Genomic DNA, 19739 nt, shown 5'->3' on the forward strand with positions numbered 1-19739 from the left:
GACTTGTTGACTGGCAGACCTCAATTTGTCAGAATTGATCATAAAAACTTCATCCACCCTAACCTAACTCTTAACACTGGTAGTCCCGAGGGTTGTATGCTCAACACTTTGCAGTGCTTCCTGTGTGGTCAAATATACCACCAGCTCAATCTTCAAGTTCATTATATAGGCCAGATTGACAACAATGATGAAACAGTACAGGAAAGAAGTCACTAACTCAAAAACCTGATGTTTAAGCAGCATCTATGGATGAAGGGTATTAATCTGAAAAGTCATCTGCACATTTCCTTCCATAAATGCTACCTGACCTGGTGAGTTCTTCCTACCTTTTCAGGTTTTGTGACATCTTCAAGATCAAAGATATCCATATCACCAGCAACTTTCATACGGTTATGGTGATTCTGGTAAACTGATCACCATCTGTCCCTTTCCCCTCTTCGCCTGGCCCATGTCACACATTCTTCAAACACTCCCCAAAGTTCTTCCTTCAGTCCTGACGAACGGTTTCAGCCCGAAACGCCGACTAATCTTTTCAACTGATGCTGACTGACCTGCTGAGTTCCTCCAGCGCATTGTGAGTATCTCTTCCCCTTCTCAACTTTGTCATCAGCCCATTACTCATATGCTTCTCCACTAATTCCCTTCCCCAGCTCCTTCCCTTTATTCCATGTTCCACCTTCCTCTCCTATTAGATTGCATAATATTCAGTCCTTTGACACTTCAACTGCAGCTTCTGATGCAATTCCCACTCTCCGCTCAACATACATGCTGTCAGTTGTAGGCCACCCATGTACAATATAAGACTACGGACACATGTGTTGGTTTGGGAATGAGTAGAAGAAATAGAATGGCTAGCAACTGGGAGATCTGGATGGCTGGGTGAATGGAGCACAAAAACTCAATGAAGAAGACTCCCTTCCTTTGGTCTCACTGACATAGAGGAGGTCACTTTAGAAACAATGGATGCAATTAAAGAAGGCTAGAGGAAGCTATACGAAAGACTGCCTCACCTGCGTGTTTGTGAGAGATGAGGTACAGGGATAATGTTACATTTCTTACTGTTAGAGAGGAGGGATCACTCTCTCTCCATGACTCTCTGGTCTGGAGGGATGAGCGAAAGATGTGGCTTGCAATAGGATCACTTTGTAGCTGGTGCAAGTTGCAAAGAATGATATGCTGAATATACAGACCGTTGGGGCTGATAGGTGAGGACCAGGTGGACTCCGACATCTACACCTCCTCCCACGCTGTCACTCATAAGGTGCTGTTCCTTTTTCTTTCTCCGTCTTTGTTACATCTACACTCGATATGAGGCCTTCCACTCCAGTGCAATTTTTAGAAAATGGGATTTCCTCTCCTTCGCCTGTTATAGATTGAGACCTCCCCCACATATTCTCTATTTCCTGCACTTCTACTTTTACTTACTAATGCTCTGACCCCATTTCCTCACCCACCTCCCTAGAAAGAACAGGAGTACTTTATATCCCTCCATTGATGCTGCCTTAACCACTGAGTTCTCCCAGATGCCAGCTTCTGCAGTCTTTTGTGTCTCCTTGGAAGGCAGTGTTGATCAGGCACACTCAACATGACTTTGGTAGGAGGTCTTGTCTGACTAAATTGATCACTTTTTTGACAAAGTGACAAAATATATTGGTATGCAGTTGTTAAGGAATATATCAAATGAATTTTAATCCAGATGTGTGCAAGCTGGTGTATTCTGTGAGTTCTAGTAAGGGTAGAATATATAACCATGCATCGTAGCCCCATGGGCAGTTCTGAGGAGCAGGGGGACCCTGCTATATATCCATATATCCAGCATAGGTAGACAACATGAAGAAAGCATTTGAGATGTTGGCCCTTATTGGCTGGTGTGTGGAATGTAAGAGCATGGTGATCATATTACAGTAAAACTTTCATTAGACCTTAGCTGGAATACTGTGAGAATTTCTAGTCACCACAATGTAGGAAGAACTTGATTGGATTCCATCAGGATGTTGCCTAGGGTGGAAGGATTGGATAGTTTGGTTTTGTTTTATTGGAGAACAAAGTGTAAAATTATGAGGGGCATAGAAAGGTTGTAGAGTGAGGAAGCTTTTCCCTTAAAAGAAGCATCTAAAACCAGAGGGCAGAGATCGCAGGTTGGGTGCCAGAGGGTTAGAGGAGATCCGAGGAATTGACTTAATATAGTTCCGATTTGGAATGTATTGCCTGAGAAAACACTTTTTTTTTAAACTATCTAGATGAGCTTTTGAAAGGCAAGACATGGATTGCCTCTAGCCAATTTTTGGTAACTGGGATTATCCCTCCATTTAACAAGGCTACATTAGTCTTTCAGATTATTTTCATTTCTCTACATTTCTGAACTTCCACTTCCTCAGCATTTGAGTTTATTTTTAAAAAAAATTGAATTCACCTTTTTCTTGGTTCACTGCCCACTCACCCTGTGCTGAAAGCCATTTGTCATGGTTTTGCTTATTCATTCTGTGAATGTCCCTTTGTAATTTTATTCTGTGTAATTATTTGCTGCTATCTACAATATTTATCTGTCTCAGCAATCAGAGACAGCTATGCAGAGTTGATCGTATGGCTCTCTATTTTGTTATATAGGTCCTTAATGAGTGTGGTGAATAGTTGGGGCCTGAACACAATCTTTATGGTATATCATCATTCATTTCCTTCCATTTCAAATGTACATTCAATTCCTAGTGCCTTCCCTATCTCTTAACCCTCCCAATAATTTCCTTTATTCTTGTAATTTTGGAGCTGTTAATTTCTTATGTGGGCCCCTATTAACACTATGTTGTCTTTTGGAGATGCACAAAAACTGGTCTCCTGTTCAGTTAGGTTAGAGATAGTTTATTGCACAAATCCACGTTGAGTTGCAAGTAAGAAATAATTGGCATACCAGCTTTGTCGAGTTGCTACAAGTCCTGTGGATTATGCACAACACAGCAGTAAAGAAGGGAATGAAAACTCAGGACAGGCAAAGTTTGCTACTTTCTTTGGTTGGTGTTCAGCTTTCTGAACATTATACCCAACCAGAAAAGTACTGAGTATTTTATCAAGCTGTAGATTTAAGCTTTGCAGATGGAGCACAGGCCTGAAGGTGCTTTAAAATGCACCACACAATGTCCAGTAACCAGACGGTGTTATTCTGGTAACTGGGGAATTAATGTATTTGGTTCAATTAAGTTTTAAGCTTCTAGCCAGCTGTAATCCAAAGATATAAGCAGCAAGTGTTGCAGTTGTAATTGCATCATTAAAGGTAAGGTAAAGTGTCAAAGAGCTACTGAATGTGAGAATGGAAGTGGCGTGCCTCATTTGCCTTTTATGCAGCATTTCTGTTGCCCTTGTGCATGAGCTCAAAACCACTGCAAGTACTCTCTGTTGCAATTTAGGCACTCTCGAGGGGGCAAGGATATTTTGTTTTTGAAGGATACTTTGACTACACCTGTGAATCTTTTCTTCTGCCTGCTTGGAAATCTCTTCCCACTGGCGGAGATCAGAACTGATTGTTTATTCTGGGAGTCTACCATCAGCATTTCTCTGGTTTTCTCAGCAGAGGTCCTGAAGTCTGCATTAGCATGGGTTTAACCCCATAGTGGCACCTTGACTATGCTGCCAGCTGTGCCTCTGGTGCAGAGGTGAACTCTTTGTGGAGTCTAACAAGACGGTGAGAACTTGTGCATATTTCCCAGCTTTGGGAAACCTTTCATTTGCGCAAGTCTGGAATAAGAACAGCAAGCCCTGAGAAATCAATAGGTAGAAATGGCTGCTGGCAAAACATTAATTAGACCACCACCTTCGATTTTGATTCAGTTACTTCAAATATTTTTAAAAGCATGTGCTTTCCCTTACTGTTTTGATTCCTGCATGTGCCAGTGATTTCAACAAGCTAAAAAGACATTCATTTTCAAAAATACTGTAATTTTCCTTGAAGTTATTCAAGTTTTTTTAAAGTGGCAGGTCAGATTAGTTTTAATATAATTTATATAGGCTTTTAAAACTTTTGCAAAGTATCATTAGTTAAAGATAAATCAGGAAACCATCTCTGCCTTGAAAAGATACATAACTTTCTAGTCTAATCTAATCTAATCTAACTTCTGCATACTAGCACGTATATTTCAGCCAAGTAGAATGATATCTTGTGACAGCTTCTTGGCTTTAATGTATTCTTTGAAGAAATAGATTATTTTTACTGAAGTAGGAAAGTTTATTTTTTTTTGCAATTAAACCACTTAATGTTGAAAAAGGACACCCTATTTAGCTCTCACGGGTTGTTAATCTTTTTCATAAACTATTGGGGTGAAGTAAATCTGAATGAAAATTTCAACTCGATCTTGAATGCTTGTTCTGTATCATGCATCATCATTACCGAACCAATTGAATGTTTTGTGGTTGATGATAAATAAATGATAAGAATTTTGTAACAGTTCTTTCCAAAACAGTATTCAACAAATTACTTGGTTTTTATTTTGAAGCATTAACATTTTACTTGGGTGATGCCTTGAGCTGAATGAATTTCATGCAGTTCATTGTGTGCTTCAGAGGCCTGCTTCATCCACTAGGCGGCTTCTGACATAAATGATCACACACTGACTAATATTCAAGACATCTATCAGTACTGCTGGAGCTCTTGTAAAAAGCAGCTGGCCATCATTACGTGTGGCAAGATAGTCTGGACAAGTCTAAGGTTTACAGGGGTTTCTTTTTATTGAAATTGTTTATTTAAATTTTTGCTTTAAGAGCAAAATATTTTTAACAGCTGCTTAATGTTGTTGTGCTGAAACCTTTTCCTACCAGCAAGAATATCTGAATGCAACACGGGACAAGAATTTTCAATGGCACAAATTTGTTGAACATGAACAAAATGACAACAAAGGACGTTTTTCGTTGTGAGCTCACGGCTCCTGAAGAGGATTCTTGCATTAGGATTTTTAAAGAGCATATGCATTTGGAACTGGAACCGTCCAAATTAACAGAAAAGAGAGCCACCTCTCCTAAAATCTCTCCTCGGAGCTCCCCAAGAAATTCTCCACGTCTGTTTAGAAAGTTGTTGGTGAATAAAAGCATTCGTCAACGCCGACGGTTTACTGTTGCACATACATGGTAAGAGCTTAATTACAGGAATATGTATTTTTAAATTTTAGATAAAATGGGTCATGGGGGACATTCTAATAAAAATTATCAGCAAAATGAATAGAATTAGAGGAATTGCATTAGATTAATAATATACCTTGTTATCTATTGTGTAAGAAATAAATTCATTGTACTTTTTCTGCAAGGCAAACTGGGAAGCATGACCCATTGATAACAAGCTTAGCATGTTTACTATTGAAAATGTCTTGTTGAGAGCTTGCAATGCAGTGATGGTTAGCAATGATTGCAGTTGCACCTGCAGAACAGCTGTATCAGCAGCACAGTGAATAAGCCCCTTTATCATGTCATTGCAAAGTGTGTGGTTCTAAATTGTATCCCTTTGTAATTGAAGGACACTGATAAAGATCTCTTCAAGGGCCAAGTATTGATACCATCACTGCTTTGCTTTCAGGATTATTCACAGGAATACAGCAGTGTTACTAAATTTAAAAAAAACAGTTGTAAATACGATTCTATTGGCTGGTGTGAAATATCTGCAGTGTAGGAGCCACTTGTGTTATAATTTAACTCTGAAGCAGGTCCCATGCTATCATTTTAACTAAAAATAATTTCTGGCAGATAGTTATTATTGGGTTAAGTGAGAGAGCCAAATTTAAAATTCTCTGTGTGTTTTCCTGTTGAAGGTATAGTGTTCCTCCCTCAGCTGTTAATGAACTGCTCCATTGATGACATCGTGGTCTGACTCTGATGCTGCTCTCAATTTGTTCAGCCCATGATATCATCCAATAGAACGGCTCATAGATCAGAATGGGGTGCTTCGTAACTTTGGCATTTATATTTTAAGGTGTACACATGAGTTTATAATTAATTATTCAGATAAAATTGTCATTCTATTTATTGCTAGCAGAATTTTTAAAGTCATTTGTTATTACATAAACCTCAAAGTTCGTCACAGCCTCTGTTGTGGCAACACAGTGGTACTCATGATATCATTTGGAACCACTCACCACCCACTTCTTATTCTCCCATTGCACTTAGCAATCTTGTTGCTCTAAATACCTCTGGTCTTCCTCCTCCGTGTGTGAAATGCTAGCAGCACTGGTATTCAGTTTCTCTCTTCTTCTCCTAGTTGATTAAGAGCAAACATTAATATCAGAAAGGTTACCCAACAATAGCAGAGTGACTGAAAGAGATACATTATAGAAAATAACACCCATGTTGCCTGGCTGCAGAGTGTGGCACAATGGAGGTTTCTTCTCGAAGGTGCACCTCTTTGAATACAGTTCATGACAAAATGTAACCAGTGTTCTGCTAACTGGGCAGAGGGTCTTTTATTCAGTAGTTATGAGTTTTGATTTTGCTTTCAAGCTATTCCATGTTAATCCAGAGATTCAGGTTCAAATCTCATCACAGCAGTTAGAGAATTTAATTTCAGTTAATTAAATGTCTGGAATGAAAGGTCAGCATCCGGACTGATGACTGTGAATCTAACAAATTGACGTGAAAATACATCCAGTTCAATAATGCCTTAAGGGAAAGAAATCTCTCCCTGTCTGGACAGTATATGACTCCAGTCCCCAGGCAATGTGATTTACTGGTAACGTCTTTCTGAAGTGACCTAGGAAACCACTCAGTTGGAAGGCAATTGGGAATGGGCACAAAATGTTGATCCTGTCAGTAGCGACCATGTTCGGTGAATTAAAATATAGTTTCAGCAGATTGGAATTTTGCTAACAGGTTAGTGCTTACGATAGTTTAAATTTACTTTATCTATTAATCTATTTCCTTTTCAACACATTCATTTACCTGTTTGCAGATGCTTGCTCCACTTGCAATTAATATGTGAAAAGAGTAAGTTTAAAACTAGCATTAAAGAGATCAATAAAGTCCAGCTGCATACCAAATTATTCTGAATTCGCCTTGCTAAATTGCATCAAATCAGCGAGGGCTTTTATATTTGTTTTCCTTGAACCATAAAAAGTCAGTCATACAGCATAGAAAAGGACCCATTAGCCCAACCAGTCTATGCCAATCAAAATGCCTATCTAAGCTAGTAATTAGCATGTGTTTGCCCTGCATCCCTCTATCTGTACATGTCCCAGTGCATTTTAAATGTTGTTTAATGCACCTGCCTTTGCTGCATCTTCTGGCAGCACATTCCACATACGAACCACTCACTGGGGTAAAATGTTGCCTCTCAATTGCTTATTAAATCTCTCCCCTCTCACCTTAAAAGTATGCCCTCTGTTTCTTTACCTAGCCTTGGTGGGGTTGGGCGGTGGGGGGGGGGTGAACTATGCTTTCACTTTTACCTATGCCTTTTATGATTTTGTACATCTCTATCAAACAACTCCCCCCCCCCATTCTTCTACATTCCTAGCCTGCTCAACCTCTCTCTACAACTTAATCCCTCAAAACCTGGCAACATTCTCAAATCTCTTCTGCACTGTTTTCAGCTTAAAGGCATCTCTCCTATAGCAGAATGAACTGGACACAATATCCTCAATGCAGCCTCACCACCATCTTGTACAAAAGCATCGTACTATCCCAATTTTTATAATCCGTGCACTGACAGATGAAAGCCAGCATATCAAAAGCCCCCTTCACCATCCTATCCACCTGCAATGTCACTTCTAGGGAACTATGAACTCCTAGGCTCCACTGTCCTACAAGACTAGCCAGGCCCTACTGTTCACTGTAAAGTCTGACTCTTATTTTTCGTCCCAAAATGCAACAGTTCACACTTATCAGAATGAAACTTCACTTGCCATTCCTCAGTCTGCTTATCCAGCTGATCAAGATTCTGCTGTAATCTTTGATAAAGCCATCTTCACTCTTTGACACCACATATGTTGATGCCATCTGCATATTTACTAGCCATGTCCTTATTCATTCTTATCCAAATCATTGATATAATTTGCTAACAACAATGGACCTAGCACCAACCCTTGAAGCACACAACTACTCATAGGCCTCTGGAAACAACCTTCCACCATCATCCTCAGTTTCCTACCATTAATATAATTATGTATCCAATTATCTAGGTCTCCCTGGATCCAATGCAAAATAACTTTCTATAGCATTGTATCATATGGAACCTTATCAAAGTCCAAATGGATTACATCTACCTCCCTGCCTTTATCTTCTTGATTACTTCCTCTAACAGTTCATTCAGGTACTCACTATACTCTCTGTAAAGTTATTGCTGAAGTCTCTGTGTAAAATCTTTGTATCCTCTAGGTTTAGACTCTGGAACACTGGGGAATAGACTATGACTGTCCACCTTATCCACACCCTTTACAGTTTTCTAAACCTTTTTGAGGTCACCCCTTATCCTTCTGTGCTTCAGGGATTACAGATCCAGCGCGGCCAGCCTCTCCCTATAACTCAGGCTCTCGAGTCTAGACGTTAACATAGTGTATCTCTTCTGTAACCTCCCTAGCTTGACATCTTTCCTATAATAGTGACCAAAACTGTACTCCAAGTGAAGCATCACAGATGACTTGTATAACTGGAATGTAATATCCCTACTCCTAAACTTGATGCCCTGACTGATGAAGGCCAGCATGCTAGGCACCATCTTCACCTCCTTGTCAACCTGTGTAGATGTTTTCAGTGAACTGTGCACTTGTACTTCCTGGTCCCTCTGCTCCACACTCTTATTCGTATCCTGTCATTCATTATGTAAGTCTCACGCAAGTTTGACTGTCGAAATGCATCATTTCACACTTATCTAAGTGGAAGTCCATTTGCCATTAGACTCATAGAGCACTGCAGCACAGAAAGAGGCTGTTTGACCATCCTAATCAATGTTGAATTGTTATTCTGCCTATTCCCATCAACCCATCCCAGGACCATTGCTCTCCATACTCCCTTCCATTCACGTACTTAATCAAACCCCTTAAATGTCGGAATAGAGCCCATATCCACCACTTCTGCTGGCAGATTATTCACTCTCACCACCCTCTGGGTGAAGAATTTCCCCCTCAAGTTCTCATTAAATATTTCAATCTTTATCCTTAACCTATGAATTCCAGTTCTAGTCTCACCCAACCTCGGGGGGGGGGGTGCGGGGGGAAGCCCCCTCATAATTTTGTATAACTCTATCAAATCTCCCGTCAGTTTCCTGCACTCCAGGGAATCAAGTTCTAACCTATTCAACTTTTCCCGATAACTCAGGTCCTCAAATCCCAGCAACATCCTTGTAAATTTTCTCTGTACTCTTTCAATCTTAATCACATCCTTCCAGTAGCTATGTGACCAGACTGTGCACAATACTCCAAATTAGGCCTTACCAAGGTCTTAAACAGATCCAACATAACATCCCAACTCCTATACTTAATAATTTGATTTATGAAGGCCAATGTGCCAAAAGCACTTTTTACAACCCTATCTATTTGTGACGCTACTTTCAAGGAATTAAGGATCTGTATTCACAGATCCCTCTGTTCTACCGCAGTCTTCAGTGTGCTATCATTCACGATGTGAGCCCTGCCCTGGTTTGCCCTGTCATAGTCCCTCGCCTCACACTTGTCTGCATTAACTTACATTTGCCATTTTTCAGCCCACTTTTCCAAGTGGTGCAGATCCTGCTCCAAACTTTTATAGCCTTCCTCGCTGTCCATTACAGCCCCAATCTCGTATCTTCCACAAATTGCTGATCTAGTTTACCACATGAATATCCAGATTGTTGACATGGATGACAAATACAACTGACCCAGCAGCTCAGCACATGTTACGGGCCTCCAATCAGAGGACCAACCATTTACTACCACTCTTTGGTTTCTCATGTGAAGCCAATGTCTAATCCAATTTACTAACTCATCCTGAATATCAAGAGACTGATCCTTCTTGACTAACCTCCCATGTGGGAGTTTGTCAAAGGCCTTGCTAAAGTTCATGTAGACAACAACCACTGCAGTTCCTTCATTAACTTTCCTGATAAGCTCTTCGAAAAACTCTATGATTGGTTAGACATGACTCACCATGCATAGCCATATTGACAATCTCGAATCAGTTCCAGTCTGTCCTAATACTTAAGTATCCATTCCCTCAGATATGGATATAATTTCAATAATTTTCAATGATTTGCAATAATTTACTCACTACTGACAGCAAGATCATTTGACTATAATTTTATGGCTTATTGTTCAGAATCTGAATCATCACTGGTATGTTGTGAAATGTGTTGTTTTGCAGCAACAGTACAGTGCAAATTACAATTATTTTATATATACGTATATAGCAAAAAGAGAGCAAAAAAGAAAAAAACAGTAGTGAAATAGTGTTCATGAATTCATTCTCCCTCAGAAATCTTATGGCAGAGGGGAAAAAACTGTTCTTAAAAACACTGGATATGTGTCTTCAGGCTCCCCTACCACCACCTTGATGGTAGCAATAAAATGAGGGCATGTCCTGGGTGATGGGGGCCTTCATGATGGATGCTATCTTTCTAAGTCTTCACCTTTTGAAGACGTCCTGGATGTTGTGGAGTGTCCATGAAGGAACTGACTGAGTTTACAACCTTGTGCAACTTTTTCTGTTCCTGTGCGGTGCTTATCCACACCAGATGGTGATGCAATCAGTTAGAATGCTCTCTACAGTAAATCTGTAGACATTTCTTAGATCTTGGTGGTATACAAAGTCTCCTCAAAATCCTCATGAAATGTAGCTGCTGTCGCGCATTCTTTGTAATTGTGTCATTATGTTGAGCCCAGGTAGATCTTTAGATACGTTGGCACCTGGGAACTTGAAACTGTTCACCCTTTCCACTGCTGATACCTCAATGAGGACTGAAGCGTGTTCCCTTAACTCCTTTTCCTGAAATCCACAATGAATTCCTTGGTCTTACTGATGTTGAGTGCAAGGGTGTTTTTGTGACACCATTTAACTAGCTGATTTATCTCACTCCCGTACACCTCTTCATCACCATTTGAAATACTGCCAACTATAGTTGTGTCATTAACAAATTTATAGTAGGCACCTGAGCTGTGCCGAGCCACAAAACTCAAGGGGGTAGAGAGAGTACAGCAGTAAACTAAGCACACATTCTTGAAGTGTGCCTTAGAGCCTTTACTGGACATCAGAACAATAGTAGCCATCATCCAGTCATCTGACACCTCACCCAGAGTGGCTAAGGATGTGTTAATTATCTCTGTCAGGGCCTCTTCAGTTTCTGTACTGGCCTCCCATGAGGTCTGAGGGGACTTCTTGTCATTCCCTGGGGATTTATCCATCCTAGTTTTCCACATGACTGCAGGCACCTTCTATAATCCATATGTGGTCCATGACCTCACTGCTGCTTTACCTCTCTTCTCTTTACAATGCGTTGCAACTTGCATCACTATCAACAGGACCTCTAATTCAGTATAACCTGCTAATTATGTCGTGTATCAGAATCAAATTATTTATCTGAATAATAAACAACAGTTGCCAATACCTATCCCTGGGGCACGCCACTGGTCACAAGCTTCCAGTCAGAATCATCCTTCAACCGTAACTCTCTGCTTCCTATCATCAAGCCAATTCTGAATCTATCTCACGATTTGTCAGATAGGATTTTCCACATACAAAACCATTCTGACTATTCCTAATTTAGCCTTGACTATCGAAGTAGTGGTATAACTTGTCCTTCAGAATTCCCTCCAATAATTTCCCTACAACTGAAGTCGGGCTTGTTGGCCAAGATTTCCCTGGCCTATCCTTGCTCACCTTCTTGAACAATGGAACAACAGTAACCACCCTTTAGTTCTCTGGAATTTACCAGCAGCTAATGATGAAGCAAATATCTCTACAAGGGCCTCTGTGATTTCTTCAGTGATCTTCCGTAAGGTCCTATGTGTACTTATTCAGGCCCTGGAAATCTGCTCACTTAAATAATCTTCAAGGCTGTAAATACCTCCTTCCTTATAATATACATATGAAGCAAGACCCCACTATTTATTATCTACATTTCTTTGGCATCCACAATATTCTCATTAGTAAAAGTCAGCCATCTCCTGTGGGTTCATACAAAGAGGGACCAAATGATAATTAACTGTATCTGGTCATCCTTTTACAGGTCTGTAGTTCCCAAGTTTATCTTTGCTCCTTTTCTGAGATGGTTCTCTGGCACCTCACCTGTGGCGAATGATGATGCATATTTCTCAGCCAGGTCTCCCAGAATTTCTCCTTTAGCTTCTCACAGTGTTCTAGGATATATCTGAACATGCCCCAGAGATTTATCTGCCTTCATGTATAATAACATGGCTAGCAGCACCTCTGCTGTAATATGGAATATTTGCAAGACATCACCATTAACCAATTTAAGTTCCATAGTCTTCATGTATTTCTCCATAGTAAAAACAGTAGAAATGTTTATTGATTACCTTGCCCATTTTCTCTGGCTCCAAACAGCAATGTCCACTTTGGTCTTTTGCTAGTTACTTTCTCCCATATAATTATATATTTCATATAATTATGAAATGTCTTTGGGTTTTCCTTGGTGTTCTCTGCTGAAATTACATTATTATTTTCATTTTTGCTCTTCTGATTGCCTTATTAAATATGGTCCCACATCCACTGTTCTGTTCCAGGGATTCCCTTGATCCCAGCTACTTTTAATGACCCAGCTCTCTTCATTTTCTTTATCATTTCCTCAGTATCCCTCATCATTCAAAGTTTCCCATGCCTGCCTGCCTTGCCCTTCACTCTGAAAGAAATATGCAAACGTTGAGCTCTCATTTGCTGAAGATCCCTTTTCATACAAACAACCTATTTAAATTAACTTTTGCAAGTTCCTGTCTAATACCATTTAAAATTTGCCTTGTCACAGTTTTGGCCTTTAATTTGTGGACCCAATCTGCCCCTTTGTATAACTAACTTAAATCTAATAGATCTATGATCACTGGTCCCAAAGTGCTCCCGTACTGACACCTCAATCGCTAGTCCTGCCTTATTCCCCAAGCGTAGATCAAGTTTTGCCCTCTCCTTAGTAGCACCTTCTATATATTGCCTAAGCAAACGTTCCTGAACACACTTAACAAATTCCCCCACATCTTAGCCTTAGCACTATGACAGTCCCAGTCTACATTAGGCAGTTTAAAATCTCCTATAATTATAAGCATGTTTTAGCATGTTTGACTTAATTTTTCTCAAGTAACATTGTCCTTGGTCTTTGAAGCTATTGAATTAGCATTGTGATAATTAATATTATGCAGAGATAATTTGTCTTTTCTCATGTTTCCTGCACAGTGACCACTATTAGAACATGATTAAAAAAAAGAAAGCTGGGTCTAATTCTCTGGGAAAACCATCAATAGTGCCATGACTATGACTAAGGACTGAGTTATCCTTTATTTTTTCCTTCATGGGCTAAAGGAGTGAACACCAGCTATAGGAATCCTCTGGTTGTTTTAAACAACATTTATCCAGGGTAAATTAGAAAATAATGATGGGATTTCAATAAAAATATTGCCATAATAGCACATGTATTTAAGGTAGGAGAGTGATGTTTAAAGGAGATGTGTAGGGCAGTTTTAATTTGTACAGTGTGGCAGGTGAGTGGAAGTTGTAATTGCAGCAGTCACAATAGTGGTGTTTAACAGGCTATGAGATGCACATGAGGGGAATGGAGGATCATGGATTACTTACAGGCAGAAGAAAGTTGGTTGAATTCAAGGGCCTGCTCCTTGCAGTAATGTTCTATGTTATATTGTTTATTGCCCTTGTGTGGAGGAGAGCTTTCACCTAGTTTCACAGCTCAATTTACTGTGATCACCGTAGCTTTCATTATTCAGACATAACCTTGATTTGAAATAGCAACATTAGAACAGGCCACTTTGCTGTCTGTTTTTGTGTTTATCTTTCACAAGAACCTATGTGATTTCCTACTCTAGTTTTCGTTTTATTTTCTCTTCTTTGAAAGACTTGAACCACTTTAAAATTATGACCATCTCTGCTTCAATCACTAACTCCTTCAGAGTATTCAGAATACCTATTTAATTTTCTGTTAGATATCCTCAATGCATTGGAAATATTGAAAACATCATAGTTTTTCATAACTGACATCATTATAGTAATTTGTGCTTATAGATTGCCTATATTTATTGAACACATTTCTATAATTCTGTGCCCAAAATTGCACACTATGTTCTAACTGTAGCCAAAATTTTTTGTGAAAGTTTGTCATTGGTTCTTTACTGTTTGGAATTCTTGAAGAGGAAGTGCAAAGAGGGTGTTTGTGGTTGAAGAAGAAATCAGAGAACAGTGGAGGCAAAACAGATCCTCAGAGGAGACAAACTTGGTTTGGGTGTGAGGAATGATAATATAGTTACTGCCCAGGCAGATGTAGCAGAAAGTGTTGGAGATCTACCATTTATCCTCTCTGGTTAATACGTTATTTCACTAAACAACTAAACAACCATGACATTGAACTTAGTTGGTTTAATGACAATGTTAAACAGTATTTTGTGATCAAAGATCCAAAAGAAGCAGATGAAAGGGTCCAAAAATAATATGTGGGTATGCAAGTCAAAGGTTGCCAATGGATCAAGGACAGAGACAGAAAAGTTATCTACTTTCAGTCATTAGTGACTTTAGTAATTATTAGGTAGTATGACAAAACAGACATCTAATTGAATCATGATTGGAGAGCTTCAGCTATGGAGTTCTGAGAAAGATAATTTGGTATTGACATGTTCAAGGATTGGGGAGAAGAGACTGTAATTTGTAATGACTAAGGGGAAAAGTTTTTTTTGAATGAGCATGTAATGACAAATTTTAAAGAGAGTCTGAGGTGAAAGAACCATTACAATATTGTTTATGTGGGTGAGAAGATAGGAAGTTGGAGTTAACAGATTAGTTGATTGCCAGGAAGCAAAAGCTGGCTCCCATGTACAACATGGGTTTGGAGGAGGACAAGAACTGAGATGGAGATGAGATTAGAGGAAAAATAGATGTGCATTCAGAGGTAAGTGGAAAATTAAGTTAGTTAAGGTATTTGATCAGATGATGTCAACCATTAGTGACAGTGGCCCATGAGATCCACATGACCTTGTTAGATGTGAGTAAAAAACATAGAAACATAGAAAATATGTGCAGGAGTAGGCCATTCGGCCCTTCGAGCCTGCACTGCCATTCAGTATGATCATGGCTGATCATCCAACTCAGAACCCTGTACCAGCCTTCCCTCCATATCCCCTGATCCCTTTAGCCACAAGGGCCATATCTAACTCCCTCTTAAATATAGCCAATGAACTGGCCTCAACTGTTTCCTGTGGCAGAGAATTCCACAGATTAACCACTCTCTGTGTGAAGAAGGTTTTCCTAATCTCTGTCCTAAAAGGCTTCCTCTTTATCCTCAAACTGTGACTCCTCGTTCTGGACTTCCCCAACATCGGGAACAATCTTCCTGCATCTAGCCTGTCCAATCCCTTTAGGATTTTATACGTTTCAATCATTTCCCCCCTCAATCTTCTAAATTCCAACGAGTATAAGCCTAGTTCATCCAGTCTTTCATCATATGAAAGTCCTGCCATCCCAGGAATCAATCTGGTGAACCTTCTTTGTACTCCCTCTATGGCAAGGATGTCTTTCCTCAGATTAGGGAACCAAAACTTCACACTATACTCCAGGTGTGGTCTCACCAAGGCCTTGTACAACTGCAGTAGTACCTCTGAGTACTACTGAGTAGAGATTGGACAAATCAGATGGATTTAAAAAGTTAGTTTCCCTTCGGTAATATAGTGTTTGGATATCTCTGAACTTCAGGATAGTCTTGGAATAAAGAGCAGTTTTGGGAGAGGAGAACATTATTTCAGAGCACTTCATAGAGTTCAGCCAGATCTCTTTCCATATATTAAACCAGTTGTGCACATGAACATTCAAGTGTGTCCTTTTGAGCTACGTAGCTGAGCATGAGGGCTGTCACAAGAGAGACATCTGACTGAGAGAATCAGTGATTTTGATTAAGATGATGGGATAAAAAATAGTGGATTGGGTGTGGTCTCTATCCAGAGGACTTGTCCCATTTCAGTTTAACTTCAACAACCTGGTTACAATAAAATCCACCAGTCTGTTCAAACCATTGTGAACAGCTGATTAATTGTTAACAATTTTTTTAAGTATAGTAGCTTCATAAAAATTGCAGTTGCTTTTTAAATAACTAATTTTCCACTGTAGGCAACATTAAGTATTCCCTTTTGCTCACTTCTGTTGCTTTGAGAAGAGCATGAAAATATCATCTGAAGATCCTGTGGTGATGGTGCTTGCCAGGCGATGGTGGGGAATTTCTATTCTTGTTCTTCAGGATTAATGATAAAATTAATAGCACTGAGGGCTGAACTACTAATGTATACAAAGTATCAAATAATCTCTTCCTTAAACGCCAACTGATCATAGAACTAACTAAGTTAGTAGGTTTAAGCTGTTTGGAATGAAGACACCAGATGGAGGTGACCAGGGATAATACAGAGCATCATTCTTTTGAGACAGCAAACTTATCGTGCCAGTCTGGTAGTAGTTATGCGCATTTCATTAGTCTCAACCTACAAATTAACAAATTCTCAAGTATCATTATTTAGCATTGTATGATTTGGACTCAGCTTCTAGATTGCTTGTTCATTACCTCAAGTCACGAAGACTTCTTAAATATTGGCCTCTTTATTGAAAACAAATAATGTGCTGCATGCATCATGTGAACAAGCAAAGTTTTAGATACATACCCCTTCTGAATATTTGCATATGACCAGTGCAGTGTAACCTTAAACTCTAAGCCAATGAGTTCTCAAATCACAGATTAGAATTGGAAGCTGTAACCACTTAAACTTAAGATGAAAGCGCTCACAACTGAGCGAGTTGATAATACACTGACCTGGAAAATGGAGAACTGCCGGCAAGGTGTCCTTCACATGTCAGTTTATCTCCAGCTCTTTACCCATACATTGTAATACTATCATCAGACAAGCTATAGGTCAGATGCTGGCTAATCAGAGCTCCCACTTAGTCATTGAATGTATTCAATTTATACCCAGCCCTTCAACTCTGCATCAACATAGCAGGAATAGGAACAGAGTTGTCAAACTGGAAACTCTACTATTGCTTAAAATTGCTAATTATTTTGGTTAGCGTTTGTGTCCACTGGAGATCAATTAATTTATGACCTGCAATTTTATATTTACTGATGTAGAAATGACATTGTGAGAAAGCATCAAAGGAAAAAAATATAATTGACCAATTCATTCTTCTCCAGTGCTATTTTAAACTACAAATGTAAAAATTCTGCATAGATTCTCCCCGGCCCATAATCATAACGCTCTTTCAATCACCATTCTAATTGAGCCTGGAGGCTTCAATAGAAAAATCGTTTTTACTATTGCCTCAACCAGAAAACCATTGGATCGTAGACAATAAAACATAGAAATATAATTAGGCCATTTGGCCCAACAAGTGCGCTCTGCCATTCCATCATGGCAGAGTTATTATCCCTCTTAAGCCCATTCCCCTACTGTCTTGCTGTAACCTTTGACCCCCTTACTAATCAAGAACCCACCAGTCTCTGTTTTAAATATATGCAATGACTTGGCCTCCGTAGCCATCTGTGGCAATGAATTCCACAGATTTAGCACCTTCTGGCGAAAGAAATCCCCCTTCATATCTGTTCTAAAGGGACATTCCTCTACACTGAGGCTGTGACGTATGTCCAAGACTCCCCCCTATAGTAATCATCCTACCCATGTCCACTCTATCTAGGCCTTTCAATATTCATTGGGTTTTAATGAGATACCCCCTTATTCTTCTATAGTCCAGCAAATCAGGCCAAGAGCCATCAAATGCTTCACATAAGTTAACTCTTTCATTCCCAGGATCATTCTTGGGAACCTCCTTTGGAACCTCTCCATTGCTAGCACATCTTTGTTTAAATAAGGGGCCCAAAACTGCTCCCAATACTCCAAGTGGTGTCTGGCCAATGCATTATAAAGCCTCAGCATTACATCTTTGCTTTTATATCCTAGTTCTCTAGAAATGAATGCTAACATTGCATTTATTTTCTTTACCACTGACTCAACCTGCAAGTTAACCTTGAGGGAATCCTGCATTAGGACTCCCAAGTCCATTTGCACCTCTGATTTCTGAATTTCCTTCCTGTTTAAAAAATAGTCTAAAGTGTAGGCCGTTCGGTTTCCAACTTGTTGTCCATGGACCCCTCTGTTAATGGTAGGGTCCATGGCATAAAAAAGGTTGGGAACCCTGGTCTACATCTTTTCCTTCTACCAAAGTGTATGACCATACGCTTCTCTACACTATATTTCATCTGCCACTCATTTGTCCATTCTCCTGATCTGTTTAAGTCCTTCTGCAGACTTCCTGCTTCTTCAACATTACCTGCCCCTCCAACTGTCTTTGTATCTTCTGCAAACTTGGTCACAAGGCCATCAATTCCATCATGCAGATCATTGACCTATAATCTGAAAAGAAGCGGTCACAGTACCAACCCTGACAGAACACTACATATCACCACCAGCCAACCAGCCAACCAACCAGTAAAAGCCCCATTTATCCGCAATCTTTGCCCCCTGCCAGTCAGGCGACCTTCTTTCCTCTAATACTATGGCTGTTATCATGTTTAGCAGCATCATGTGTGGCACCATATCAAAGGCCTTCTGAAAATCCGAGTATCAAAATTCATTCATTCTCCTTTGTCTATCTTGCTTGTTATTTCCTCACCTCAAAGAATTCTAACAGATTTCTCAGGCAAAATTTCCCCTCAAGGAAATCATGCTGACTTTGGCCTATTGTATCATGTGTCTCCTGTGCCCCAATTGATCATTTGTCTCTGACATATCTGCAATTTCCTAGTGTCATTGCAAAATACACATTTATTCAATACCAATCTCCTCTTAACAATCTATCCTCCTCTAGGAAATGAAACACTAGTATAATTGATTGAGTAACATGGTCCTGATGAAGGATCTCAGCCCAAAATGTCTGCTGTTTATTCCCTTCTGTAGACGCTATCTGTCTTGCTGACATCCTTCAGCATTTTGTGCGTATTGTTCAAGATTTCCAGCATCTGCAGAAACTCTTTTGTCTATAATTGGTTAAATTCTTCAGTTCTACAGCAAAGTGCAGGTAGAATGTATTATTAATATTTTATTATAGTTAAATTATTTCTCAAGCTTCTGCCCCCTCCCATGGTGGCATAGTAGCACAGTGGTTAGTGTAACACTATCAGAGCACCAGCAATCAGTAATGCTGTCTGTACATTCTCCCCAGTACAATGTGGGTTTCCTCCCACATTCCAAAGATGTAAGGGTTAGGGTTAATAAGTTGAGGGCATGCTATTTTGGTGTGGGAAGCATGACGACACTTGCAGGCTGTCTCCAGCATATCTTCAGCCTGTGGTTGTTGATGCATTTCAGTGTATGTTTCAGTGTTTTGATGGACATATGACAAATAAAGCTATTTTTTAAATTAAATTTACTAACCAGCCAGAGAAAAAAATTCCAAGGAATCTTTCATTGTGGCATAGTGGCACAACAAGTAGAGCTATTCCCTCTAGACTTCTGTGATCTTTCTCGTGCCGTCTACGAACAGGTTTAGGTTTCTCTGTTTCTGCATTGATTCTTTTGGGTATATTGATGTCTTTCCACATCACAAGC

The 19739-nt window shown here is 39.7% G+C and overlaps 1 protein-coding gene across 5 annotated transcripts in view; it reads left to right on the forward strand.

The window, feature by feature from the left end:
- The window catches only part of pde4ba (phosphodiesterase 4B, cAMP-specific a), a 620756-nt gene that overhangs the window by 221356 nt on the left and 379661 nt on the right, over window positions 1-19739 (forward strand). Inside the window, exon 1 of one of the 5 annotated variants that reach the window (XM_063064158.1) lies at window positions 4660-5109. The exons of the other annotated variants lie outside the window; for them this stretch is intronic. Coding sequence (XP_062920228.1) covers window positions 4817-5109 — 293 coding nt within the window. The 5' untranslated portion in view covers window positions 4660-4816. Of the gene's footprint in view, window positions 1-4659; window positions 5110-19739 lie in introns of those variants that run through there. 5 annotated transcript variants of the gene reach the window in all.

The sequence above is a fragment of the Mobula hypostoma genome, chromosome 12, assembly GCF_963921235.1.
Source record: "Mobula hypostoma chromosome 12, sMobHyp1.1, whole genome shotgun sequence".
Lineage (NCBI taxonomy): Eukaryota > Metazoa > Chordata > Chondrichthyes > Myliobatiformes > Myliobatidae > Mobula > Mobula hypostoma.